Source organism: Terrapene carolina, unplaced genomic scaffold, assembly GCF_002925995.2.
Source record: "Terrapene carolina triunguis isolate 2854851 unplaced genomic scaffold, T_m_triunguis-2.0 Scaffold238, whole genome shotgun sequence".
Classification (NCBI taxonomy): Eukaryota; Metazoa; Chordata; order Testudines; family Emydidae; genus Terrapene; species Terrapene triunguis.
The window spans coordinates 3,239,040-3,266,988 of record NW_020664589.1 but is presented as its reverse complement, the minus strand read 5'-3'; the positions used below and the strand labels follow the sequence as shown (position 1 = coordinate 3,266,988).

The window sequence follows — 27,949 nt, the reverse complement described above, 5'->3', positions numbered from 1 at the left end:
TGCCCCAAAGATCTGATAATTTCAGTTCCTGTCCTGCCCTGAATGCCACGTCCTGCAAGCAGCCCCACAGCAATCAGTAGGGCCCAGCACGGGCACAGAGGTCTGCCCATGCAGTCCAAATGGTCAAAGGGATCATAGCCCACATCTTTATAATTGCTTGCCCTGGGGTTTTTTGTTTGTTTGTTTGTTTTTCTTCTTTCCTATATATCTAGGCTCTGTAGGTCCCATTTAATAGTGTCTGAGCACCTCACAGTCTTTTAATGAATGGGGATCTGAGGCACAACAAAACTAAGTGACTTGCGCAAGGTCACACAGGAAGTCTGTGACAAAGCTGGAAACTGAACCCACATTTTCCGAGTCCCAGGCTAGCACCTTAACCGTGGCACTATCCTTTCCTGAGGCGTCTTTTGCCCTCTACACTCTCCCCAGCTGCCCCTCCCCTAACTCCCTAAGCCTGCCCTACAAACCCAGATTACTTGACTATTCATTCCACGTTTCCGTGCCTCCTCCTAGGTTTGCTACTGACAATCTCCTCTTACCATGACTTCCGCACCATCCTCCCTCAGCACAGCGAACCCTGCCTCTCACCCTTCCTGCCCTCACCCTACTGAGAGTATTTCCTCTCCACTGCACGTGTCCCCAACCAGTGGAGAGGCGAGGGCGTGACTGCTAAAGTCCAAGGAAGTTCTGGGTGCTCCTCACCTCTGGAAATCAGACCCCGAGGAATGGAGCTTTCAGAAGGGCTCAGCACCCAATGTCAGTGGAAGTCAAGAGCCTAAATACCTTTGTGGCTCTGGACCTGAGTCCTTTTGAAAATCTGTCCATAAGGGTATGTTTTCACTGCAGAGGTAATTTGGGCCATTGGCACCTGGAATAGCCTAGCCCGTGTGTGAGCGTTCCCCCCCTGCAAAGCCCAACCTGCATTACTGTATCCTCACTGAGCTTATCTATCCCAGGGTTCTTTGTGATCTGATGCTGTTAGATTCTTTCCCAGGCAATTGTGTGTCCTCCAGGGGGAAGGCATTGGAGGACTGTCAATGCTCAAGTGATTTAGCTTTTAGCCTGTGTCCTCACTACAAAGTGAGTATGTTGCAGGCAGCCCAAGTTAAAATGGAGCCCAGGCTCTCACCCACTATCCCAGCTGGGCTGGCTAGCCCAGAAGTTTGTATGGGGGCAGTAGTGGGGTTTGGGGTAAAACCCAAGTTAATACTGCAGTGAAGACATACCTTAAATGTGTAAAGTTGGGCCCACTTTTGAAAATGTAGCCTTCAGTAACGTCTCTGCTTCCGTTTCCCCATCTGTGGAATGGTGATATTTATCTACTTTTAAAAAGTGCTTTGAGAGCAGCTGATGGAAGTCGTTGTAGAAGAACAAAGGATTTTAATATCTATTTGCATAGAAGCCTCCCTAGTAACCAGCACTGTTGAACAGCGTTTTGTAAAACGCGGTGCATGGACTAGGTTTTGAAGTGCCCTCTAGAAAATAATATTCAGGGTTCCATCCCTGACTCCTAAACTCCTTTCTGCCTCTTGTCTACAAACAATTCCCCAATCGCCATGTGCCCCCCCTCCCCCGCCACCCCCATCCCTTTTTAAGAATGAAATTAAACTTTGGGTATGCCTAGTCTTGAACTGCTACAGCTTTAATTAATCCTTCTCCTTGAGAGGGGGTAGCTAGGTCTACACCGGGGGTTAGGTTGGCATATGTCTCTCAGAGGTGTGGATTTTTCACACCCCTGTGAGACTTAGCTAGCCGATGTAAGTTTCCAGTGCTTAGAGTATGTCTACACTACAATGGTACAGCAGCAGCGGTAATTCTGTAGTGTAGACACTTACTACGGTGATGGAAGAGGGTTTTCTCAAGAGTGAAGAATTCTTCCATTCATGTAGCAGTATCTAGTGTCATGCTGACGGGTTCATTCCTTTAAAGACAGTTCCACCTGCGGAGAGATGAAATGTCCCACACCTCTTCTGGAACTAGCCTAGTCACAATCTGAACACCCGCTTCCTCCCCTCCCCTGCGAGTAGTGGGCGGGAGGGAGAAGGTGCCCTAAAATCCAGTGGTGTAGTGCTGACTACTCTTTCCCCCCCCCCCAATAGACTGAACTTTCGGTGATTGCTAATCGCCAGATTGTTGGAGGTGCCTCGGCAGCCTCTGCTCCCAGCGAATCGATGGGAGCGCCAGGCGCTCAGCAGCTGTGAAAAATCGGGGTGTGGACGTCTGCTCCTCCTGCACTACTGGCCACTTCTTATTTATCTCGTCCAATTCTATCGGCATTTCTAAAGTGCTGATCACTGCTGCATCCAAGCACTTTATATGGATTTAAAAAACAACAGCAGCAGCATAATGAGAGCTGGCCGGGCTGGGGTGGGTGTGTGTGTGTGTGTGTGTGTGTGAGAGAGAGAGAGAGAGAGTAGCTAAGTTCCTGGGAAATGCGGAGGAAACTTTTCCCATTTGTTTTCTACCAAATATGACATCCCATCGCATTCCTTAATTGACCTCAAATACCAGTGTATCTGTAGAGCAGCCCATTGGAACAGAAAAGTTTCCCACAATGCATTTTGAGGAAGACAAGGATAATCGAGGGAGAAAAAGTGACTACTCACACCTGTACGTGGCATGAAGATGAGTGTGTCTGTACAGTAATGCCTAGCAATCATAGTACTTTTCAGCTGCAGATTGTGAAAAGCGCTTTACAGTAGTGGATGGAGTGTAATTATTCCCATTTTACACCCAGGGAAAGCAAGGCAGAGAGGGGGGAAGCACGTAAAGCAGAACCCAGATCTCCCAAGGATTTAGACTTGTGTACTCATTACTGGGGCCAACCTCGTTTTGGGGTTAACATGGTGCATGTGGCCTTTCCCCTGAAGCTCACTCCACAGTGTTCCACTTTAAGTGATTACCTTTGTCTCTTCTTGTGACTTCCTCAGGCCTTCTCCCCATGCAGACCTCAGCTGAGTGTGTCCTTGGGGGTGAGGAGGGGAAGACCATCTATCACTGTAATCAGGCTGAAGCCCGGAGCTCCGCAGTGGGTTTCTCATGTATTTTGGCCAAATCGCTAGCTGATGTGGTTACCATGGCAGCAGTGTGGACCATACCTCTGTGTGCGCAAACTACACATTAATCCACAGCAGGGCAGTATGCAAAGTGGCAGGAGAATATTTAATTCTTATTCCTCCCAACCTTCACTGAATAGTAAATTGGGGCTGGAGGGAAGGCAGACAGAAAGTCCAGAGAGCCTTCTGCAAGGGGGAATGCAGGTCATTAGCTTGTGACAAATGAATCAGCGGCTGTTTTTTTGGGGGGTGATGAATGAGCAGTGACCTTACATGTTGAGTTTGCTGGATGCTAATTATTTTGAGAGGCCAGAAAAGAAAAAGGTGATTCGATGATCAACTCCCTTCCATGTCTCACCTGTTTAATTATGGCCTTGTTCAGAATGGATACATGTGAGACGGAGTGTTGCCTGAGGATCTTATCCTATACCGGTGACGCTGATGTGAGCTTTTGCCATTGAACTACAATAGAAATAGAATCAGTCCCCTGAATAATTGGTTCTGTTCTCTTCTCTTCTGTTCGATTGTAGGCTGGGCTAGAAGCACAATCTATTATTAAGGTTGCCTGATACCTCCCATTATAAAATCCTATTTTTACTTGCTTATAACTCTGCCAAACTTTGACTGTTCTGAAACTTTCCATGCCGGGTGTCTGCCTCAAGCTAAACCTTTTAGGAAACTTTCAGGCAAAACAGTTCAGCCATTTGCAAGAACAAGGCTAGAGGAAAATGTTGCGTTGGCCATGTTGAACAATTCCGGTGGGCTCTTTTTGGAACAGCTTTAGTGCCCCCATGCTTTGGAACAGGGACTTGACATTTGGCACAGGGATTGCCGTTGTGTCAGGGATGTGCCTTTTGCTGTGCCCGTGAAAATCAGCCTACATTTGATTAAGTTATAAGCCTCTGAAAAATTGCAGTTTGCACATGCTCAATAGAGACTTCTATTCTAGCGACAAAAATCTCCAAAGAGTCCATCCTCACTGAGCATGCTCCATGCCCTCATCGTGCCTAATGCTCACCAGACTGTGTGCGCACCATCCCCACAGAATGATGGAGCGTGCTCCAGTACAGGGTGAAGCCGGAGTGTCCCTGTAAAGGCTGCTCCCAACTGCTTTGGGCTGGAGTGGGGCTTGGCATCAGATCCGAGAGCAAGGAAGCCTATTTCTCCTGTGCTCTCAATGACCCCCCTCCGCGGGCACCCAAGCAGCATGGAGATGGAAGTTTCCGGATTTGAATGCAGAGGGCACAAGAGCCAGACCTGGGGTGGGAGGTAAAGGCAAGGACTGGGGCAAGGAGTTTGGTCAGAAAGGAATTGGAGGGGGGAGAGAAGTTATGACTGGGAGTGGTTGGGCAAGGAGACTGGGAGTCATGTGGCGCAGCGTGGCATCTAACTCCAATTCCTTTCAATCGGAGTTAGGCACTTAGGTGCTTTTTTAAAATCCCATTAGGCTCCTATGGACATCTGTAGGAGCATTAAATATCTGATCCAAACAGAGCACCATCCATCGTGTGCACTGAACAAACCAGGAGTCCTGTGGGAGAACAAATAGGTGCTCATGTAATTAAAGACTGTATCATAATGCAGATGCACAAGGGGGTGAATTAAGGTGCCATGGCTCACTTTAATTCTGGCATTTCTTAACTTTGGAGTGCTTGACTTTGCAACCTTAATACTGTTCTTTTAACCATAGTTTTTGTGTGTGTAATTCTGTATAGGTTCTTATATCACCCTCATCCCCATAGTGTGGGGGCACCTTCCAATAGTGCACTCAGTGAGGTGTTACCTTATATATCCCTAGATTTATAGAGCTACAGTTGTGTTCCTTACATCCTTCCGAGAACCCAGGGTTGGCCTGGCTGGGAGTCTGAGTTGACTATTAATTGATTTTGGATGTCCTACATTCACCAGCCACCTAGGATTTGGGCTTCTGACTTGCCTGAGTAGGAGCGAGGAGGAGAGCAGGGGTAGAGTTTTCTTTCAGTTCTGAGAGTCTCTGGTAAATTGGGTTCTTGGTGGGTTTCAATGTGGGTAGATAAAGAACTAGATCAACGTGTATAGACTGGCCGCAGGGGAGATGAACAGCAACCGGGATGGAGCTGGCCCACTCTTTTCTCCTCTCCCTGCAGGAAGTTTGTCCCTGTCTAGTCACCTGGCTTTCCTTGGGTTGGGGCTCTGAAGTGATCTGACACCAGGCTCAGAGCAGTCTCCAAGTACCATATGTGATTGTTTCTCTCACCAGTCACTATATGAGAGTCTTGGGCCAGAGTTTGAGCTTCTTAGGAATCATTGCAACACCCTCTGCTTCTCCTCCCCCTCAATAACCCAACTTTCACTAGGGGTGGAAGCCCATTTTACCCAGCGTTAAGCCCCTTTCCTCCCATCATTCAGGATACAAGGAAGTACATTGTGGTGAGACACCAGCACAGTTCAGTGGGGCCGTTTTGTTTTAATTGATAGGAGTTGGTTTCTTCCTTTGGGGCCTTTTCCAAAGCCTATTGAGGTTTAACAGGGGTTTTTACACCGTCTCTGGGTATGTCTACACTGCAACTAGACACCAAAGCTGGCCCGTGCCAGCTGACTTGGGCTTGCGGGCCTCGGGCTAAGGGTGGGACTGTTTAATTGGGTTCAGGCTCTCTGGGACCCTCCCACCTATCAGAGTCCTAGAGCCCAGTTTCCAGCCCAAGTCTGACCATCTGCACTACCTAAGCCAAAGGCCAGCAAGTCCGAGTCAGCCGGCACGGGCCAGCGATGGGTGTCTAATTGTAGTGTAGACATAGCTTGAGACATACACTTAATACGCTACAGTGCTTCAGAGTGGACACTACAGCCACAGGAGGGGTTCTCCTGAGAGGTGGTAGGTAGGTCAACAGACGAATTCTTCCATCAACCTAGCAGTGTCTATGCTGCAGGTTAGATTGTCATAGCTACTTTCCTTGGGAGTGTGGATTTTTCACACCCCTGAGAGATGTACATAGCTATGCCAATGTACGTTTTCAGTGTAGACCAGCCCATAGAATCATAGAAATGGAGGGTTGGACAGGACCTTGAGAGATCATCTAGGCTGTCCCCCTCACTGAGGCAGGACGAAGTAAACCTCCTAGACCATCCCTGCTAGGTGTTTCGTCTAACTTGGTCTGAAAACCCTCCAGTGATGGGGATTCCACAGCCTCCCTTGGAACAGTACTTAACTCCCTTTGACAGTTAGAAAGTTTTCCCTCATATCTAACCTAAATCTCCCTTGCTGTGAATTGAGCTGATTCCTTCTTGTCCTACCCTCGGCGGATATGGAGAACAATTGATCGCTGTCCTCTCTATAACAACCTTTGATATGTTGGAAGGCTGTTGTCGGTGGATTTTGGATTGAAATCTTGCCACTGTCATGAACCACATCCCTTTACCCTGGATTCAACATGTCCTCCTATGTCACAGAGCAGCACAGACAACTCATTTTGATATTTTTTTTTATAACCCACTCATCGGCATGTTATCAGAGTGTCTGGTTCACAGGCTTCAGGGGAGAGAGAATTACACAGTGCATTTTAATTACGGAGTCCAAGCAAAACAATTATGCGACTTACTAAGATTTAGTTTGAACTTAAAATTAACATTTTGAGAGGACGGATGGTGGGGGGAATTGCTTGGCAAATTTAAGACTAATAAAAATATTAATAAGCAAAGAGAAATCACTTAGTAATTTTCATTTACATTTTTGTAAATTATGCATTGCTTCAAATTACATATAAACCGCTGCCATTAGAGAGGTAGAGGTTTTTATATATTTATTTATTTTTTGACTGAGTAAATACGTAACTCAGTAAATGAGTTAATTAGTGTTCAATTACCATCAAGTATCAGAGGGGTAGCCGTGTTAGTCTGGATCTGTAAAAAGCGACAAAGAGTCTGACGAAGCTGGTATTCACCCACGAAAGCTTATGCTCCAATACGTCTGTTAGTCTATAAGGGGCCACAGGACTCTTTGTCGCTTTTTACAATTACCATCAGTTACTAAATATTACTGCTGCCAGTTATTTGTTGAATGGACGCATCTTTTTTTTTTCTCATATTAATGATTTAAATTATTAATATTGGGCAGCTGCAGATAACCTTTCCTGCGAGTTTTCCTAAGTGATCATTGTCGTTTAGGCGAACAGGTATCTCACTGCTCCAAGCTGTTCCTTTCACTACTCAGCATATGTAGCCTAGCCAGTGTCACCACCCCCAAGTGTTCAAAAATCACAAGCCAGGTACCTCCAAAATCATAAGATTTAAAACAACAATAATTTTGGAAGTCTTTTTATTTACTTTCTGGTTTTTGAGCATTTAGAGGGTCACATTTTCCAGTTTTTCTCTGCAACCACGAGGACTGGAAACATACTGGGAGAAAAAAAATGAAAGCACAGATTCTCTCATAATCACATGACTCCAGAAGCTGCAGCTTTAGGGAAAACAAGTATGCAAGATGTGATAAAATTATGAGCGCTGACAATACTTGATTTTGAGCTGCTCTGTCTGGGTGGGTAGGGAATAATTCTTATTAACATTAATCAATATTTAGATTGTGATCATAGAACAGAGGTGGGCAAACTACGGCCTGCGGGCCACATCCAGCCCACGGGATCCTCCTGCCCAGCCCCTGAGCTTCCTGCTGAGGAGGCTAGCCCCCGGCCCCTCCCCTGCTGTCCCCCCACCCCCACAGCCTCAGCACGCTGCACCGCAATGCTCTGGGTGGTTGGGCAGCGCAGTTGCAGAGCCGCGGCCTGACCCAGTGCTCTGGGCAGTGCAGCTGTAACGCCGCCAGCCACCGGTGCTCTGTGCTGCATGGTAAGGGGGCAGGGAGCAGGGGGGTTGGATAGAGGGCAGGGGAGTTTGGGGGTGGTGGTCAGGGTTGGGAGGTCCGGGGGTGGTCAGGGGACAGGGAGCAAGGGGTGGTGAATGGGGCAGGAGTCCCGGGGGGGCCGTCAGGAGACAGGGAACAGGGGAGTTGGATGGGGCAGGAGTCCCGGGGGAGCCATCAGGGGGCGAGAAGCTGGGAGGTCGGATAGGAGGCGGGGACCGGGCCATGCCTGGCTGTTTGGGGAGACACAGCCTCCCCTAACCAGCCCTCCATACAATTTTGGAAACCCGATGAGGCCCTCAGGCCAAAAAGTTTGCCCACTCCTGTCATAGAATCATAGAATATCAGGGTTGGAAGGGACCTCAGGAGTTCATCTAGTCCAACCCCCTGCTCAAAGCAGGACCAATCCCCAACTAAATCATCCCAGCCAGGGCTTTGTCAAGCTGGGCCTTAAAAACCTCTAAGGAAGGAGATTCCACCACCTCCCTAGGTAACCCATTCCAGTGCTTCACCACCCTCCCAGTGATTTATTTCCCCCTAATATCCAACCTAAACCTCCGCCACTGCAACTTGAGACCATTACTCCTTGTTCTGTCATCTGGTACCACTGAGAACAGTCTAGATCCATCCTCTTTGGAACCCCCTTTCAGGTAGTTGAAAGCAGCTATCAAATCTCCCCTCATTCTTCTCTTCTGCAGACTAAATAATCCCAGTTCCCTCAGCCTCTCCTCATAAGTCATGTGCTCCAGTCCCCAATCATTTTTGTTGCCCTCCGCTGGACTCTCTCCAATTTTTCCACATCCTCCTTGTAGTGTGGGGCCCAAAACTGGACACAGTACTCCAAATGAGGCCTCACCAATGCCGAATAGAGGCGAATGATCACGTCCCTCAAGCTGCTGGCAATGCCCCTACTTATACAGCCCAAAATGCCATTAGCCTTCTGGGCAACAAGGGCACACTGTTGACACATATCCAGCTTCTCGTCCAGTGAACCCCTAGGTCCTTTTCTGCAGAACTTCTGCCTAGCCACTCGGTCCCTAGTCTGTAGCAGTGCATGGGATTCTTCCGTCCTATGTGCAGGACTCTGCACTTGTCCTTGTTGAACCTCATCAGATTTTGATAGCACTCAACATATGCTAGGCACTTTCCAAACACAGAGGAAGACATGTCTCCAACCCTAAAGAGTAGATATTCTAAGGCTCTGATTCTGCAAGTGCTAAACCAAATAAGTTCCTCAAACACATATGGGTGAGCAGCAAGGATATGCACCTATTTAATTGTGGCAGGATTGAATTCTCATCATGTGAGTAACTTATGGCTACTTTACATTTCCAGAGCGGTATAAAGAAGCGTTAATTTAAATGAGAATCAAGCCCTATATATGTGCCTTATGGTCCCAACCATCCATTGGGATCTGGGTTAAACTCAAACCATTTTGTACCAAGAAAACCAAGGTTTGTTCCACCCTTGTGTTAGTGATCTCTGTGGATGTGTGTGTTCTAGGATGTGAGCAGGAATAGAGGAAGAGGTCTCAGAAATCCCACCGCTATGTTCTAGATCTTCATCCTCTGATGTGGTTAACCTTCTCTTATCGCCCTGACAAAAGCTGGAATTTACTGTGCTCTGAACCAAGTGTTCCATGTTTTATTATCAAGCCACTGATCTCTGGAAATGCACAAACTTTTTAAAAAAGGTGCTGCCACCCCTGAAATCGAATGTACTGAATCTGAGAATAATTATGCACCATGATAGCTGCAGTGAACTGGAAACTGAGACATGCAAATCACAAGACTCTTATTGGCTGTAGTTTATCATCTATATTAGCGCTCATGTGCCTCTTCTTAAATCTCCTCTAGCAAAGGTTGCCTAGGAGACCAGGCATGTGTCAGTGTATAGCGAGGACGTCTTACTTGCACTTCGCTTGTTCAGGGTTGAAGAGGGGATCGTGATTCTTTGCTAAGGCAAAAAAATAATGGTTGGCTTCCTTAGCTTTATATGACATCACTGATTTGGCCCCACCCCTTGCATATGACATCACTGAGCGCTCTCCCCTTCTGTGCGTTTGTTACTTTACCATGAAAGAGGCCACTGGCCTGATGGGAATTCCTTATGCAGCGCATCATAGGATCAGTCCCAGATAACTAAACAAACGTCAGTTTTCCCCCTAGATCCTGGGATCCCCAAGGATGAATGTGATGTCTTCTACAGACTCTGGGCTTTTTTTCTATTTTAATTAAGTTTCTGGTTGCCAGGATAAGCTTCTAAATGCAGCCGATGCCGCGCTGGATTTATTGAATCTCTAGTATATTACTACAGACTTGTAGGGAACCTGTCACACTTTGAACCACGGTTATATATATATATTTTTGCCATATTGGGGCTTATAAGGTCTACTATCATAAGACATGGCTGTACTAAGGAAAATTCATATGAACCAGCTGGGGTAAACCTGCCTACTTGCATTGAAGTTAATTGTCCGAACTCAATGAGGCTACACTGATTTTCCCCAACTTAGGATCTGGCCTGTATGGCTGATATTTTTAAAACCACCTAATATTGGATGCCTACTACAATCAATGGGAATTGGGTAGGCCGCCTCCCCTTGGCAGCTTTGACAATACTGGATCTATATGGGAGAGGGGGCGAGATATAAACGTTAGGAAATTCCACAGTTAAGGTTGCCTGTGCCACTGCAATTAGGCCCACTGGCATATGCGTAATTAGGCGAATGCGGCATCAGACAGTCTTTAATTACATGATCACATTCTATTTTTGAAGGCGAAAAGTGACGGGGTGGCTGAAGTGAGGCACTGACGCCAGGCACTGACGTTGAGATACCTGAGAGAGGTCTGCTTTTCGGAGGGTAGATGCGCTGCACGTTCTGAAAACCAGGCCCTTTTAAATCATCTCAAATGGGCACCCAAAAATGGAGGCATGTCAAACCCCTAGGTGCTTGGCTGTAATCACTGCAGGATTGTCACCTGCTACACCTAATCTTTGTGCATACAGTACCTGCCATTGCCATCAGGGAGAGCTTCTCTGTGCATTGCACTCTGGAGTCCTGAATGTATACCCCAGCTCACAGACCGCTGGCACCCGTGCAATTCTGCCTCCTGCCCACAATGACTGCCACTTCCCTGCCCCCATGGCTAAAACACAGTTGTAGGAATGGCACTGCAGGCGTTCGTGGACTGTGCGCAGGGCTGAGGCAGGGGGCAGGGACAGAACTCCATGTCAGCGGTGTGCATTAAGCAGGTGTGAAAGTTATTGCCCCAGGGCGTGGTTCATGCCAGCTGCTCATTGCCAGCCAACTCCACTGCTGCCCTGGGTCAGCCTGGTTAATTTCCACCTCTAACATGCAGCCTGGTTGCTTCCTGTCATCCCGGGGATCTGCCAGTTCTGTGCTGGGGAATCCACCAAGCAGGCAAACCACAGCAGCGGATAAAGGTCGTGTCCCATGGGGCTTTCCCTGTTGGGGTGGGGGGGACAGCAAAATGGTGCCTTGTATCCAAAAAGGGAACAGTGGAAGGCAACTCCTCTCAGCGTGTGTGGGAGCAGCATGGGGCTGCGCAGTAGAGGGCACCCTCTCTGGGAATATCCAGGGCTGGTGAAGGGTTGGGGAGGATGGACAGTGGAGAACATCTTCTCTGGGTCGGGTCAGGGTGGGGAGCACCCTTTCTACGTATGGCTGGGGGGGGAGTGGCAGGGGGTTGGGCAGTGGGGAGCCCCCTCTGTGGGCATAGCCGATATTGGTGGGCTAAAGAGAAGACAGCTCTGTGTTTGGGGACGAAGATGTCACCCTCTCTGCTTGCGCCTTTCCTTTGTTGTCTAGCGTATGGGGGTGCCGTTCCCTACGCAGAAAGGGGGGATGCTGAAGTTCACAGAGCATGCAGCGACCCCATCTCCACTCAGCATTCACTGCCTCTGGGACGTGTGAGCAGCAAAGCTATAGCTTGATGCCCCTCTCCAGTGCGGTTGGTAGACCACAGGGCAGCCAATGCCGGGGATGTACTGGGGTCTCACCAGCGGTTAGCTTAGGGACAGAGCAGGCACAGAGGAGAGGGCAGCTGAGGGGAATCAGCCCAGGAGAAAGGGTTGTTGTGAAGCTCAGGAGACTGGCGTGATGAGCTTGTTCTGGGACGAGTGCTTTGGGGCCTTTTCGAATTGCTTGGCACTGATATTTCATGAATAAGTAACCCCCAGCAGTATTTGTCACTGATGCTGTTTTATTAATGACGGGGTGAGGGAGGAGGATGCGGCACGGTGGGGAAGGAGAAGAGAAGAGTATTTACAAATGAGTAGTCAAAGCAAGTGCAGGCAGTGGGAAATGGCACGCTGCCAGGGGAACAATGGAAGCGGCGCTCTGACTCAGGAACCATTGTGAAGCCTGGACAAAAACAAGTGTCTCTGGGTATCATGCAAAGAATGTATTGCCATATAAATAGTCAGAGAGCCTTGTATTACAGGGGCTCGCAGCAGGGTTGGCAGCGAGGCAGGCGCATTTCATTTAAATGTATGCCTTGTTTTGGTGGGGAGAGGTCTCAGGAAGCAGAAATTTGCTCACAAACTCTGAAATGTTCTTCGCATTGGGATCCAAAAGTTGCTGCGTGTATCAGATATTTCTGACCCACGCCGCACGGGGAATTCCCAGCATAGGTGTCGCATTCTGGGAGCTGGGATAGGGGACGGGCATGGCGTTGCAGTGGATGGTTAGGGCCCAGGCAGAAATTGACATACATGAGAGATTGCATAAACTAGGGTTATTTCGCCGGGGCCAGAGAGGAGTCAGAGGGCTCTTACTTGATGTTTCTGAGATACAGAACAGCAGAGTGCAAACTGAGGAGTCCCTCTTTAGTATCCTTTCCTGTTATGAGAAGTCACGGGGTCACTCAGTGAAATTAACAGCAAATGTAGAACAAAGAAGAGAAACATTTTTCGAGATAACCTGTGGAACTCACTGCTGCAGGGAGTCAGAATCAAACATCAAGGATAATCCAGTCCCATGCTGCTGCGGCTTATCTGATCTGAGGTAAGGAAGGATTATTTCTCCTAATGTACAGTTATACACAGTTGGCTAGACTCCCCCCGCCCCTCTTCCACTCTCAATCTCCCTTCCACTGTCCTCTGAACAATGGGTGTTGTCGCTCATCAGAAGCAGGAGATGAGACGTGATGGCCTGGTGTTCTGAACCCCAGATTTTCACATGGCCGTCAGTGGAATGTAGCCACCCCAGCAGTCGGGGGGGAGAGGCCAGCAGTGACGTGGTTAACAAAGGGACAAACACAGAGCTGTACGGGAACAGATGTGTTTTGTTCTCTTGGGAGCATAGAACCATAAGTGCTGGAAGCAGACAGGCATAAGGATCAGTGCATATGCTTGGACAGCATGGTGGCATGAAGCGCAGCAGTCAGAGATTCAGTTTGCAGTGGCTGCATAAGCTCTCCTGGATGAAAAACCCAGCCCCCCTTGGTCAAGGTGACCAGGTCGCCTGGATTTCAGGTGTTCGTGCAGAAATAAATGTGCCTCTGGCTCAGGGGGTGCTGCAGTGCCTGTCTTTGGGAAGGAGAAAAGGTTCTTGCTGAAACCTTCCTGATTTAGAAGATGCATTTCCTCTCCAGGTGCTCAGAGAGGGGCTGTTCCCTCCCCTCTCTGCCCATGCTGCTAAACACTCCAGATCAGGCACAGCTCTTGCTCTCCATCTTGACTTGAGCATTAGCATCTCTCCCTGAGTGACACAGACCTCAAAGGGCATGTCTTAGCAATGGGACATGTCAGAATCTGTTATCTGTAGTTATTTCCAGTGTAAATCCAAGCATCTGGCTCAGACTGACAGGGTGAAATGAGTTCTGGGCGAGGTGTCAGTTCTCCAGAAACCAGCCATAGGCCGGGAGCGGGAGAAAGAAGCTTTTGATCTAAACCTCAGTCAGACAGGAGACGTCTTGTTGAATTGCCCATATAGCAACCGGTTGGATGTGTCTTTTAGTTAATACCCTTTGGTGCATTACCACTGACATTTAACGTTCACACTGTTCCTAGACCTAACAGCATAGTTGGTGGGGGTCAGTGAAATTTTGATGAAGAGGTTGAATGGTACAGCATGTCAGAGCACTAGCTTCTCACCTCCCCGGCATGCTTAGCATTTAGATAGTGGCTTTTTACCTGCTGCTCTCCACGGTGGGTGAGCACCGTTAGCCACCACCCTCCCTTTATGATTGACTGGGGCTCAGAGAGTTTAATTGACTTGCCCAAGGTCACTCAGTGAGTCTGGGTTAGAGCCAGGAATAAGATTAAGGATTCCGAGTCTGGGGCCCCATCTAATGACCCACAGAAGAAATGGGGCTGGTGGTGTCAGTCAAGGGCCTAGTCAAGGGCTTTTCCATCTCCCAATATGCACTGTGCAGTATCTGTTTGGGACACGCCTAGTAACAGACTCTCAGGTCAGTGCAGAGACGCATGGACGAGTGTGATTGTGGGGGGAAGGCTGGGCAGTGGGGCTCAGCCAGATTAAGCATTTGGTGACAAAGGCTGCAGGTGCATTGACAGAACTGTGAAAAAGTCTGGCCTTACAACAGCAGGGGGTGCTGTGGGTCAGCAATGGGGTATGTTTGCAGAACCATTGGAGCAACCAAGGACTGGGATAATGGTGGGGCATTAGGGCAGAAAGAAGGTGAATTGGCAAAGGTTGTGCAAGGCCCCGATCTGGAACAGCAGGAGGTGCTGTAGAGCGAGGCTAAGGAAACATTGGAAGATCTGGGTGGGGGTCTTAGGACTGGCATATCAGGGGGCTGCAGGTTGGGATTGAGGGGCATTGGCAGAGCTGGGTGGGGGTCCTAGGACTGGCATATCAGGGGGCTGCAGGTTGGGATTGAGGGGCATTGGTATATCTGGGTGGGAGGTCCTAGGACTGGAATAACAGGGAGGCTGCAGGTCAGGATTGAAGGCATTGGCAGAGCTGGGTGGGGGTCCTAGGACTGGAATAACAGGGGGGCTGCAGGTCGGGATTGAAGGCATTGGCAGAGCTGGGTGGGGGTCCTAGGACTGGAATAGCAGGGGGATGCAGCTCAGGACTGATGTGCAGAGGCAGAGCTCTCTGTGTAGAAAATCACCCGCTGCCTGCGACACCGTCTGACCCTGTCTTGTTGTGTGAGCTGTTTAATTAAATATTGCGGCGCTGAAATCCACCCCAACATTACAAAAGGAAAGCTGAGTGTGTCCTTGTCTGTGGAGCGCAGAGTCTGGCTCCAGAGAGATGAGCAGCCCCGCTCAGATGCAGCAAAAGCAAAGTTTGCTCCCAGCTCCCTCTGAGCTTGCCGCCCGTCCTTTCCTGGGTGTGACATTTCCTCCTGTCAGGCCTTCGTGTTGTAGCAATGTTACGCCAACGTAACAAACGTTTATGAAGAATCAATCCGTCCGGAGCCAAACAGCCTCTCTGTCTGGAGAAGGTGCTGTCACCCCACTCGTCTCAGAGGTGACATTTAAACGCTTCCCTCCATCTCTCTGCCTCCCGCCCCTGCTTCCGAGGAGGTTAATATTTTAATACATGTAATGGCTCATTCAGGCTCATCAGCCACTGCCCCTGTTTTGTCAGCGATGATCCATTACACTAGGCATAATTTCAGAGAGCGCGGTTCCCCTCCCCTCTCCCGTAATCGCTGCCAGCAGAAATCACCGGCCGTACAAGAGGCACAAAAGCCTCTTTCATTTGGTGTTTCTAGATTTAATTAAAAGAGAGAATTGATCCCCCTCCCCAACTCCCAGCTTGCCCTCCATCCTCATCGCTCTGGTGCAAGCACAACACGATAGAAGGGCCATCTCGGCTTTGCACACCCGTTCCGCCTCCAGTTATTGGGGCTACGGTGATTGACACCTGCCGAGGATCTGACCCTGGAATCCCAGCTGCACTGGAGCTGTGAGACGTCTCATCCTCTTTCTCCCCCTACACCAAGGCTACGTCTTCACTACCCGCCGATCCGGCGGGTAGCAATCGGTTTATCGGGGATCGACTTACCGCGTCTCGTGAGGACGCGGTAAAATCGATCCCTGATCGCTCTGCCGTCGACTCCGGAAATCCACCTCGACAAGAGGCGGCAGCGGAGTCGGCGGCAGCGCGGCAGCGGTCGGCTTTCCCCCGTCCTCACCACCAGGTAAGCCGACCTAAAATACGCAACTTCAGCTACGGTATTCACGTAGCTGAAGTTGCGTATCTTAGGTTGGAACCCCGCTGTAGTGTAGACCTAGCCCCAGACACAGCCGTGAGAGGAGTTGTAAACCCTAGTGCTCTGTCTACACTGAAAACGCTACAGTGTAGACACTCAGGGCTTGTCTACATTTAAAATGGTGCAGCCGTAGGGCTTCAGTGAAGATGCTGCCTACACCGATGGGAGGGCTTCTCTCGGTGGTGGTAGCTAGATTCTCCCATCGACCGAGTGCTGTCTGCACCAGGGATTAGGTTGGTTTAACTGCATCGCTCAGAGGTGTCGATTTTTCACACCCCTGGGTGATCTAGTTATACTGACCTGATTTCCTAGTGTAGACCTGGCCTCACAACAGCAACAGGAGGGGTTCTCCCCGAGAGGCAATAGCTATGTCAGGAGAAAAATTCTTCCGTCGACCCAGCGCTCTCTAGACTGGGGGTAAGGTCACCATGGCCTTGTCTCGTAGGGGTGTGACTTTCATAACCCTGAGGGACATAGCTTTGCTGATTCAGTACCCAGTATAGACCAGCCCTAATACAAAGAGACCCAAGAGACGTAAGAAACATGGGCAGGAAATAACAGAGGGAGTGATTCTGTGACCTAGAGCAAGTCACTTCACCTCCCTTTACCTTAGTGTCCCATCAGTAAAACAGCGTGAGCATATCTACTTCCCCTAGGTGTTACGGGGATGAGTTAATATTTGGAGAGCACTTTGAAGAAAAACACTCTGTAAGTGCTTAGTGCTCTCAACAAAGATCCCAACCCCCTCTGACAGGAATCGAATGGGAAGAACACATGTAGTCCTGAATTCTTTGCTACCTGCAAAATGGACTGTGCATGTGGCTCTAAGACAGAGGTGGGCAAACTATGGCCCACGGGACTGTCCTGCCCGGCCCCTGAGCCCCTGGCCCGGGAGGCTCGCCCCCGGCCCCTCCCTCGCTGTTCCCCCGCAGCCTCAGCTTGCTCGCTAGCTCCGCCGCTGGCGCAATGCTCTGGGTGGCGGGGCTGTGAGCTCCTGGGGCAGCGCAGCTGCAGAGCCGTGGCCTGACCCTGTGTTCTGTGCTGCGTGGTGGCGGCAGTGGCGTGGCCCGGCTCCAGCTGGGCGGCGCAGCTGTAGCGCCGCCAGCCACAGGTGCTCCAGGCAGCATGGTAAGGGGACAGGGAGCAGGGGGGTTGAATGGGGGCAGGGGTCCCAGGAGGGCAGCCAGGAAGGAGGGGTTTGGATGGGGCAGCAGGGGACAGTCAGGGGCAGGGGTTCCGGAGGCAGTCAGGGGTCAGAGAGAAGGGGTGGTTGGATGGGGTAGGGGTCCCGGAGGGGCCGTCAGGAATGAGAGGAGGGGTTGGATGGGGCGGCGAGGGTCCGGGGGCGGTCAGGAGACAGGGAGCAGGGAGGTATGGATGGGGCAGGGATCCTGGGGGGGCGCGTCAGGGGACAGGGGGGGGTTGGAGGGGGCGGGGTGCGGGGGGGGGGGCAGATAGGAGGTGGAGGCAGTTTCGGGGGCAGTATGGCGGCGGGTACGCCGAAGGCGCGGGACCGGTAGACCTCCTGCAGGCATGCCGCCAAATCCGCGTTACCAGCTGACCTCCCGCAGGCATGCCGCTGAAAGCCTCCTGACTGCCGTGCTTGGGGCGGCAAAATACATAGAGCTGCCCCTGAATCCCACCCTCTTGTCTTCCCCCTAAAATGGGTTACTGGACACTGCAAACAACCCAGCCACTCACTGTAGCATTGGAAGCAGAAGCCCCGTGTGGTGGGTAGGAATTATGTCCATTGGGTGGAATTCATCCCTTTACAGAGGTCTGTAACTCGGCCAATGAAACAGTTTAGCTTCAAAGACAGAGCATATTTCACATAAATATTTCATGTAAAACGTTCCATCTAGTTATTCCCCTTTGGCCACCCGTAGGGTCTGCTCGGTCGCCAGTTCTAACAGTGCCTTTTCTCTCCAAGGGAAGAAGCGATGTTGTCCACCTACTTCGAAACCATCAATGACCTGCTCTCTTCCTTTGGGCCAGTCCGAGACTGCTCACGCAACAACGGTGGCTGCACCCGTAACTTCAAGTGTGTGTCAGACCGCAAAGTGGACTCCACGGGCTGTGTGGTAGGTATGCCACCGGGTGACCAGTGCTCTAGAGAGATGGTGTGTTGTCGAGGGTGCCCTGGCTGGGAGTTACTTGTTCTTTGTCCATGGTGGCGGGTAAGGGAATCTCTGTTGCCTTTTTGGGCAGTGGAACTGTGTGTCTGTCTGTCTCTCTTTCCTTTTCTCTCCTCCTCCTCCTCCTTTCTCTCTCGCCTCCTTGTCCCGCCTTTGTCTTCGCTCTCTCTCTTGCCTTGCTCTGTGGGAGCAGACTGCTCTGGCCTTAGCTGGAGAGATGCCCCGAGGGTCCTGTGGAAAGTCAACACGTCTGGTAGAATGGTCTGAACTGTGGGGAGGGGTGGGGGCTGCTGGGGAAATGCCCCCACCCCAGCCCTGCTGGCTGCACCGAATGCCACAGGTGCGAATTCTGCCTCAGGAATGAGCAACCTGTTCTCCAGCCCAATGGAGCCCCCGGAGATACAGCGGAGGACTCGGGAGCTTAAAGGAGCACTGAGCAATGCAGAGTCGATTGTCATGTACTTGCCAAAGTGTTGTGGACTGGAAATGGACTTTGCTCTCTCCTCCGTGGCCCACATGCTTCCCAGCTTTCTGGGAACTCCTCCCTCATCCACTGTGCCCCTCCCAAAGCCCTGCCACCTCTTTGACCCCAATGGGTAGCCTCTCTTCAGAGTTGTTTCCCTTCGGAGGAGAAACTGATGCTAGAGGGAGGTGTTTCTTTGGTGCATCCTGTGTGTTTACCAAGAACGCACACAAAGTCCTGTTTCCCCAAACACAGTAGGAACAAACAACAGCAGGCAGTTTCCTTGCTCAGAAATCCAAGTCTGCCTCTCCAGCAAGTTCTGCACCGAAAAGAAGCCCCATCTCTCAACCTCCTCCCAGAGCCACGCTCACCCCTGCATCTCTCGCTTTCTGCTTCTCACGCACACACATTCACAGCTTGCCAAGCAATCCCCTAGACCCTGTATTTGCAACCAATCCCCTGGAAATCCCAGGGACCACACTGCTTAACTCTGCTCAGGTTTTGCCAGACGGCCCAGTGCCTTGGGCAATAGCTTCTTATTCTTTCCAGCTCTCATTACATGAACAGGCATAATCACTCTTTCCATTAAGCCTGAAAGAAGGGTGCTTAGTGCACCTATTGACTTTATCCAGGTCTGTGATTGATGGCAGCCATTAACACCTTCCAGCATCACAATCCTCTCCCAGGGTATTTTGTTGCTGTAGGTTGGTTTTTAACACCACTACGGGGGATGGGGAGGTTTCCTTGTGCAACAGAGTCACCTGGCAACCTTGGAGAATCAGTCTTCTTTCTGTAAAAAGAGCCTGGAAACAACAAACTGATTAAAGTGGGATCCTTGTCCTGGCACTCACAGGGGAGCACTTGCATCATTACACACTTTACACAAACACACGCTCACTGACAGTGACATTCTCTGTCACTGGCACACGGGGCCAATCTGGAACTCATCACATACACACCAGATTGCCAGTGACAATGACACTCCTCTGTGTGTATGCACACTCTGTGTCACCTCAGCACATGTGTACACACACACACACACAGTCACCTCCCTACACACACACACACACACACACACACACACACACATACACATACACATGCTGGTTTTCATGTACCCATGTCTTTCTCATAGTCACACTCAGTCTCTCTCACACACACGTGCACAACCGTAGATGTTTCTCCCAACCCCTCCACCACCCCCTCTCCAAACTGCCCTATTCCCTGCAGGAGCCTTCTCCGGCCCCCTCCTCGGCTCTGCGGAAGCAGGAGTGAAGTGTCTCTTTCTTTATTGAAGAAGTTTATACACGGGAGCTGGGAAAGGTCAGCTTGGAGTGGCGCCGTCTCTGGGTGGCTCTTAACATCACCCCCCCGTCCCCAAATGCTTGTTCAGCACATTTAGCGTGGCCGCCTAATAGCACTGGTGCGTTACAGGCAGCACTTTACAATGTGGATCTTTACACAGCTGGTTTCCCTTCCTCTCTTCTTCTTCTTTTTTTTTGCTCTCGGTCTCTCTCTCTCTCTTGCCATTTCACCCTGAAAAGTAATGTGCCTCCCAGATATTGTCAGCAACAACCCTGGCTCCGATTGCCGTGCGCCACAGAGAAGCGCCGCCAAGATGCCGCCTTTTAAAAGTCAAGCCGTATTAAGATAGAAATTGTCAATAAATTACAGGCCTGGCTCTCCCTGCCTGCACCCATGAAGCGGTGGCAATTGAAATCCATGTCACTCAGGGAAAATGGGGCTTCTTTCCCTTCCTCGACCCTGCTCCTAATGGCTACATTTAGGCAATAATTAACGGGAACAAAACACGGGCGGGTCGGGGAAGGGATGGAGAATCAGCGTGAGCAGTCACCTTGGAGTGCAATCCTGGTCCCTGATAGCTACGGGGGAGAGACAGAGCAGCCTCCGTGTGGGCGTAAATTGCTGCTGGGTGGGAGTGGGGAGCTGGAAGGGGCGGGGTGCTGGCTGTTTTTAGGCTGCCCGCCACCCCTCCACACACACTCCTGGTTGCTTCGTTTTTTGCTTCCAGTGTGCAGCCCTGGTGTGGGAAGAACGGGGCTAGCCTTGGACTGGTGAGTCACCAGGATCCATGCCACGTCCAGGCAGAAAGTGGAGTTCTTTCTGCTCCCCTCACCAGTTCGATGAGGAAAAGCTTGAGTTGCAATGGAAGGTGCTAAAGGCAGGAAGCTTTAATCTCCTCACCCTCTCTTTCGTTCCTCTCTCTTTTCATCTCTTTGCTTCTCTTCCTCTCTCCCTCCTGCTTGCAGAAATAGAAAACCAATCTATGCTGTGTTGCAAAGGACTCCATGCTATGCCAGGGTGTGGCACCGATCCTCCTCTGTCCAGACAACTTTCCTACTTAGCAAGGGAGGTGGGACTGGTTCTGGGGCAAGCGCAGACTTTCTAGATCTGGACTGTCTCATGCTGCTCCACTCAGGGGTGCTGGAGCAATGTGTGTAGTGGGGGTGCTGAGAACCATTGAACCAAACTGTATCCCCTGTATATAATGGAAACCACTCCAAGCCAGGGGGTGCTGCAGCACCCCCCAAACTCCTAGTTCCACTCATGGAGCCCAGTGGAAGCCCTGCTGAGCTATTTGCATGGGAAATGCAGGGCTGATTGCTGCCCTGATGTGATTTCAGTCAAGTTGTTTGAGTTCCCCCTTTGGGAGACATTCCAGAGCTGATTCTCGCGCCCTCGACCTTTTTGGAAATTGTCTGTCTTCTTCTCTGTTTAAATATCCATGGGAGATTGACTTGGGATTCCGGAGGAGAAGCAAAACTGGCTCAATGAGCAGGCAAATTGGTATCAGCTGACGAATGATCTGGAAAGCTAAGCTCTGTCGTCAGAAATGCTGAGGGACAGAGCGCCCGGGATTATTGGCTGGTGGTTGGCGCTGTGATCAGCAATAGCACATCGCTGGGGTTGAAATGTGCCTCCCCGGAGGATTCTGGTGAAAGCAGAGCTGTGAGATTTCTCCCTGGAGAAGGGGCTTGGGCTGCAGTATGCTTGCCAAGGATTTTACTAGGAGAGATTTCAGGACTGGAGTGCAGAGTTGGAGATCAGCTGACAAAGTCCATAGAATTGCAACTTCATGGTAAGGGGAGGCTAGTGAGAATCCTGCTGCTGAGCGGACAGAGATGCCTCTAATAATCCCCTCTCTGGTTTCTCTTTCATGGAGCTTTCCCCTCTGTGAGAGGTTATAAAAGGAAAGTGATGTATCCGAACCCCCAAAATGATCTCTTCCTGCCATACCAACCCCTATGCAGCTGAGAGCACAAAGATTTATTGAGGCAGCGAAGGCCAGTTACTCAGACATGTAGGGACGGGGCCAGATGGGTCACCATTCATAACTTCCTGTTGATTGTGGAAGAGGAGCGGATGTTCTTGCGGTTAAGGCACTGAGCTGGGACTCAGGAGAGCTGGGTTTAATTGGGTCCTTGAGTTCCTGCTGGGGAGCGGGGTCTGGGGCTTGCCCTGCTCTGGCACTCCAGCTGGGGAGCAGAGTCGGGGGCCACTCTGCGCAGCTCCCGGAAGCAGTGGCATGTCCCCTCTTTGGCTCCTACGGGTAGGAGCAGCCAGGGGGCTCTGCTCTACACGCTGCCCCCGCAGCTCCCATTGGCCAGGAACTGCTGCCAATGGGAGCTGCAGGGGCGGCACCTATGGACGGGACAGCGTGCAGCAGAGCTGCCTGGCCGTACCTCTGCGTAGGAGCTGGCGGGGGGACATGCCGCTGCTTCTGGAAGCTGCTTGAGGTAAGCGCCTCCAGGAGCTTGCACCCCTGAGCCATCCCCCTGCGCCCCAACCCCCTGCCCCAGCTCTGATCTCCCCTGCTGCCCTCCAAACCCCTCATCCCCTGGAGCACCCTCCTGCACCCCAAGCCCCTCATCCCCAGCCCCACCCCAGAGCCTGCACCCCCAGCTGGAGCCCTCACCCCCTCCCGCACTCCAACTCCAATTTCTTGAGCATTCACGGCCCCCCATACAATTTCCATACCCAGATGTTGCCCTCGGGCCAAAAAGTTTGCCCATCCCTGTTTTAGACAGAGGGAGAATTGGTCCTAGTCTCCCGGTAGGCATACAGACCTTAGCTCAGCATGTCTTGAGCTACCCCTTCTATTTTCATATCAAAATGATGCAATATTCCTGAGGTGCTGGAAGACGGTGTTGCGAAATGGTTTAATTTAAGAATGCAGCTGTTGCATTAGGGATATAGGCTGTGCAATACAGGATCAGTGGCCCATCACATCCGGTCCCTTCCTTCCAGCACAAGCTAAAGATGAAGTTCCAGTGGAAGGCGGTGGGGCCTGTAGGTATGAATAGAGCTGGTTGAAACATGGAATTTCCATTCCACTGGGAATTCCTGACATTTCATAATTTCCCAAATCAGAACCAAATGTTGAAATTTCAAATTTTACCATGAAATGGAAATTGTGAAATAATTTTGTTTCCAAAACAGGGAAATAACCTTGTTGAAACATTTTGTTTTGGCTCCATCATTTCACGTTTTACGTTGTCATACCATAAAAGTCAAAATGACAAAGTGGAAACAAAACATTCTGATAATTTCCTTTCAACATTTCGATGAAATTGATACATTCCTGAGAAAACTTTTGATTTTGTCAAATCAACATCTTCCAGTGGAAAAGTGTTCCATCAGCAAATGTTCTACCAGCTCTCCTTCCACCAGCACAAGCTAACGATGATGTTTCAGAGAAAGTTGGGTTGGGTTTGTAATTATAATGAAAGAAACTTGGATTTTCAGTTCCTTGGAAATTCTGGCATTTCAAAATTGTCCTTCATCTTGAGTCAGAACGAAATATCAACATTTCAAAACTTATCACAAAACAAACATTCTGAAATATTTTGTTTCAAAAACATCAAAGTAACCTCCTTGAGGTATTTCAGTTTGGGAAGGTCAAAACCTTTCATTCTGCCGTTATCCTTTTGACTTTTATGTGGTATCATTATATTGCAACGTACACGTTGAAACAATAAAGTGGAAACAAAATGTTTCAATAATTTCCTGTCAAAATTGTTGATGAAATGGGGCGTTTCTACAAAAACGTTTTGATTTCTTTGAATCAGCATTTTCGGACGGAAAACAGTTCAGTCAGAAAATTTTCTACTAGTTCTAGTTATTATGCACCTAGCCGGTTATACAGAGATGCACGTGGGGGCAGTGAAGGATTCCTTCCTGACCCCTATAATGTTCAGCTACCATCCTGAAACGTGATTATTTAATTGTATTGTGGGAGCACTGAGGAACCCCATAGACCAGAACCCCATTGTGCTAGGTGCTGTACAAACAGAACAAAAACACGCTCCCTGCCCCAAACAACTTACAATCCCCGATTCCTCTTATTTTCCTTATTAGCTACCAGTGTTAGTAATGATGGGAAAAGTGGCCAAGTATGAGCTAAAATCAAGCCTAAATTTACAGTAGCTAAAGCAAGCATGTGTCAGAGCTCCCAGATGTCACTGGAAATGTTTCAGAACAGTAACGGAATGGAAAGAAGCAACTGCTAATCTGAGGTAGCTCACAAGTAGCAGTTTGACGGGCGATGGATGGCCATTTCCCAGGGGGGTTGAACCAAGGGACTGTCATCACAGGGGTGAATAGCAGCTGAAGACCGGGCAGAGGTTGGCACATCACGGTGCCGCAGATGGGCCCGGCTCAGTCCCTGACGCACATAGAAGTGTAACGAAGGTGCAGAGCTGCTTGGCCATTTAAGTGCTGTGAAAAGGGATTGTGTGGCATGGACCTCACTGCCAGTTCTGAAAAGGGCTCGTTAAATTAAAGAGTAAGTAAAACTAAATAGCTGGTAAAAGCTGAAGTCTGGGAAGTTCCCAGTCTGCTCTGAACAGAGTGCGCACATGCTGTATGAATCCAAGCGTGGCCCCTTTCTGGGCTCTGCCTTGACTGATAACTTTAACAGCAAAGCCGACATTTTCTGCTCAGCTCTCCCAAGGGTTTTCTTTGCCAGGGTCACTTTGTCCCAGAACCACCTCCTCCTGCTCCCGCACACATTCAGACTGCAGCTCTTTGGATCCACTGGCTAGTACGATTCAGCAGAAATTATGGTGTATCTTTGTGCAAGATTCAAACACCTGCTCTCAGGGTGACATAGCAGACAAACACTGTATCCCCAGGCAGATTCTTAGAGCCAGCCAACCTCTCCTGTGCTGGTTGTAAGCAAACACAACCCAGTGTATTACAGCTGTCACTCTAACATCTAGACGGACCATTTTCTGGTACCCAGAAGGAAATCTGACCAGGAATTCACATTTACCTAATTTCTTTTGTTGGAGGAACCTAGAGTGTTTTACACACATTAATTAAGCCTCACAACATGTTTGAAACAAGAAAGTATTTTAATCTTCAGTTCAAAGATGGGGAAACTGAGACACAGGGAGCGGGGGGGAGGGGAGGGGGTGTAGTGATTTGCCCAAGATCACACAGGACAGGTCTGAACCTTAGAGGTGCTGAGCACCCACAGTTCCCACTGAATTTCATGCTGAGATGTCATGGACTTCCCCAAGCCCCTGTTGGTAGCTTCAACATATGCATACATTAGCTACCCAATAGTCCTCCAATAGTACGGGCCCAATCCGCAGCTTTCACTCATGAGCCGTTCAGTGAAACAAGGGGAGCAGGATCAGTCCAATGGATTGTTCACACTCTTAGGATCATGCCCTAAGTCAGTGACAGAGCCACCCATAGTACCTATGAGCCCCGGCTCCTAGTCATCTACTCTAACGGGTCCATAAACTACAGCATGAACGTTTTAAAATTATATATATATATATAATATATAAAAATAAATGTAAGCTAGGAGGGAATGTGTCATTCTGTTTAATTTCCAAATCCATTACTGATTTCCCTGTGTTTGTTGTCCCTTGAGAGTATTCTGGGAAAGGCAAGATATTGCAACGTGTGATTAGAAGCTCGGGAGACAGATGGATTTGATCATCTGAAGCTAAAATAATGATTGATCATCTTGAAAAGGAAGGGGGGAGGAGAAGAGTAAGGAAAATAGCGGCTGTTATTTCAGAAAACAGTTGCAACATATTTCCCTCTGGCAAGAGGTGTTGCCCTCCAGTAGGGTCCTGAGTATTGTAGTGTATTGTATTGTAGTGTAAAAGCTGTAAACGGGACTGCCACAGCCAGTGGAGGTGATAACAAGCTCTGCAGACATCATTACTGTGGAGAGGGGGAGGCAATGATCTTCGCTGAGTGGAAGGGGAAGAGCAGGGGGCTGGCAAGGAGGAAATGAGATTGTTTGCGCCCCTTACAGATGTGGCACACTCCGTTTCTAATTTTCTTCGGTGTTGAGTATCTTTCTTTCCTAGCGCCGGAGACCGATGAGATCTGAGTGGCTGGGGAATGAAGGGAATACAGTTCAGTCACAGAAGAGAGGAGCAGCATTTGGTCCTAGAACAGGGGAGCTTCAGTGGGGAAAGGTCTTGCACGCTCATGTATGTATGGCTGAGAAGAGATGGGATTAGGGGAGGTTTGGGGTGACTTCCTCACTTGTGAATAGTGTCAGGGCAGAGCTGGGACACAAGTGGGTCCTTTCCTAGTGAGGGGATTCTGCCCAAGCTGACAGGCATCCGGAATTCACCTGCACGAAAGCTACCAGACCCCTCCACCCCGGAAGCGAGGAAGGATGGTGTAGTGTTGCTAGCCTAGTACTTGGAAGGCCTGGGTTCAAGTCCCTGCTATGCTATGGACTTTCAGCGTCACTAAGCCCCTTGGTTCCTCATCTGTATAATGGGAATAACAGCACTGCCCTGCCTCCCAAGTGGGTTGTGAGGGATAAATATGTCACAGACGGGGAGGCGCTCAGATGCTATGCTAATGGGGGAGATACACGTAGCTACGATAGACAGGCAGGTTTGCTCACCACCCTGCTTCTGAGTGATGGAAGCGGCACCTCCTGCACAGTGTTCGTGGGGGCGGGCTAGGTACTGAGGTTTGCAAGAAAACTGCTTTGCCTGCTCACAAGCCTGGAACAGGACTTCCGTCACTCAGCCAGAGGTTATGGGTCTGTTACAGGAGTGGTTGGGGAAGGTTCTGTGGTCTGTGATGTGCAGGAGGTCAGACTAGATAATCATGATGGTCCCTTCTGACCTTAATGTCTATGAGGACATTGGTGGGCTGTGGGAAGAGGGGGGAGGTGATCTTCCCACCAGTGGAGGAGGCTGGAAGAGAGCTTCTCACCAGATCAGGTAGAGCAGGCTCAGAGTGGGCACAGGTGGGTCTTTGGGCTCTCACTGTGGGGGATCATTGTGGTGATAGACATGTTTCTCCCATGGCACAAGCCCACGTGGGGGTGCAGCCTTTCTGGCCGAGGGAGTTCTGCCTTTGTGGTGGCTGGAGGATTGAACCTTTACTGCTGGCTTAGGAAACTGAGCTGCTTGTTTGGTGATCAGTTGGCTGAGGAGCTGGGAGTTGAGGTATTTTCCGGGCAGATGGAAGATACATTTCAGTGTTAGAGGGATATTAAATATAAAACGAGGTCTGATTAATTCTGGTGATTCTTAGCTTGGACACTCTCCCTTTGCTCTCACAGATACCTGAATTATAGGCCTGCAGTTTTAAAGGGGCCTTAACCTGGCCTCTAATTCTGTGGCTGCAATTGATTGCAGCCACAAATGAGGGCATATGGCTCTCCCACTGCCTGATCTGCAGGCGCCATCAGCCAGCGAGATGCCTGAGTGCTGTGATTTGCAGCGACTGCGAACTGTGCTCACGTTTCATTGCAGATGCAAATTTAGAGGCTGTTCAAAATTTGGCCCTCAAATATCTTGCAATCATGGTGCAAGTGCTACTGAGAACTCTGTCACCCCGTGAAAATCAATAGCAGAGACGCGTGCTGCTAGGCGCACGCAGGAGACTAGGCTCGACAAGTACAATGGAAGGACCTTGGAAAGCAAAAATTCAGCCTCTCACCAGCCATTGCCAGCCAAGTGTCTGAGGCCAACCTTGCTCCTGCAGCAGGGCAGCACCGTACACAGAAGTGGCTGATGCTGGCTGGCTGTTGCGGTGCCCCTCCCAAGATGTACATTTTAGTCACATAAGTGATGGTTGGGTGAGATTTTCTAATGAGACTAGTTCTCGTGGGTTAGCTCCAGTTCTGGGCTCCCCTCTTGAGATTCCTTATAGGGCCCTGATTTTAAAGCTGGGTGAATTTCTCTCTCTCTCTCTCTCTCTCTCTCTCTCTCTCTCTCTCTCTCTCT

At 49.9% G+C, this 27,949-nt stretch overlaps 1 protein-coding gene across 1 annotated transcript in view; it reads left to right on the top strand.

Moving 5' to 3' along the window:
• Positions 1–27,949, top strand: part of ASTN2 (astrotactin 2) — a 572,108-nt gene that overhangs the window by 269,623 nt on the left and 274,536 nt on the right. The window contains exon 11 of the mRNA XM_026657253.1: positions 18,037–18,187. Within this exon, the coding sequence (XP_026513038.1) occupies positions 18,037–18,187 (151 nt within the window). The remainder of the gene's footprint in view (positions 1–18,036; positions 18,188–27,949) is intronic.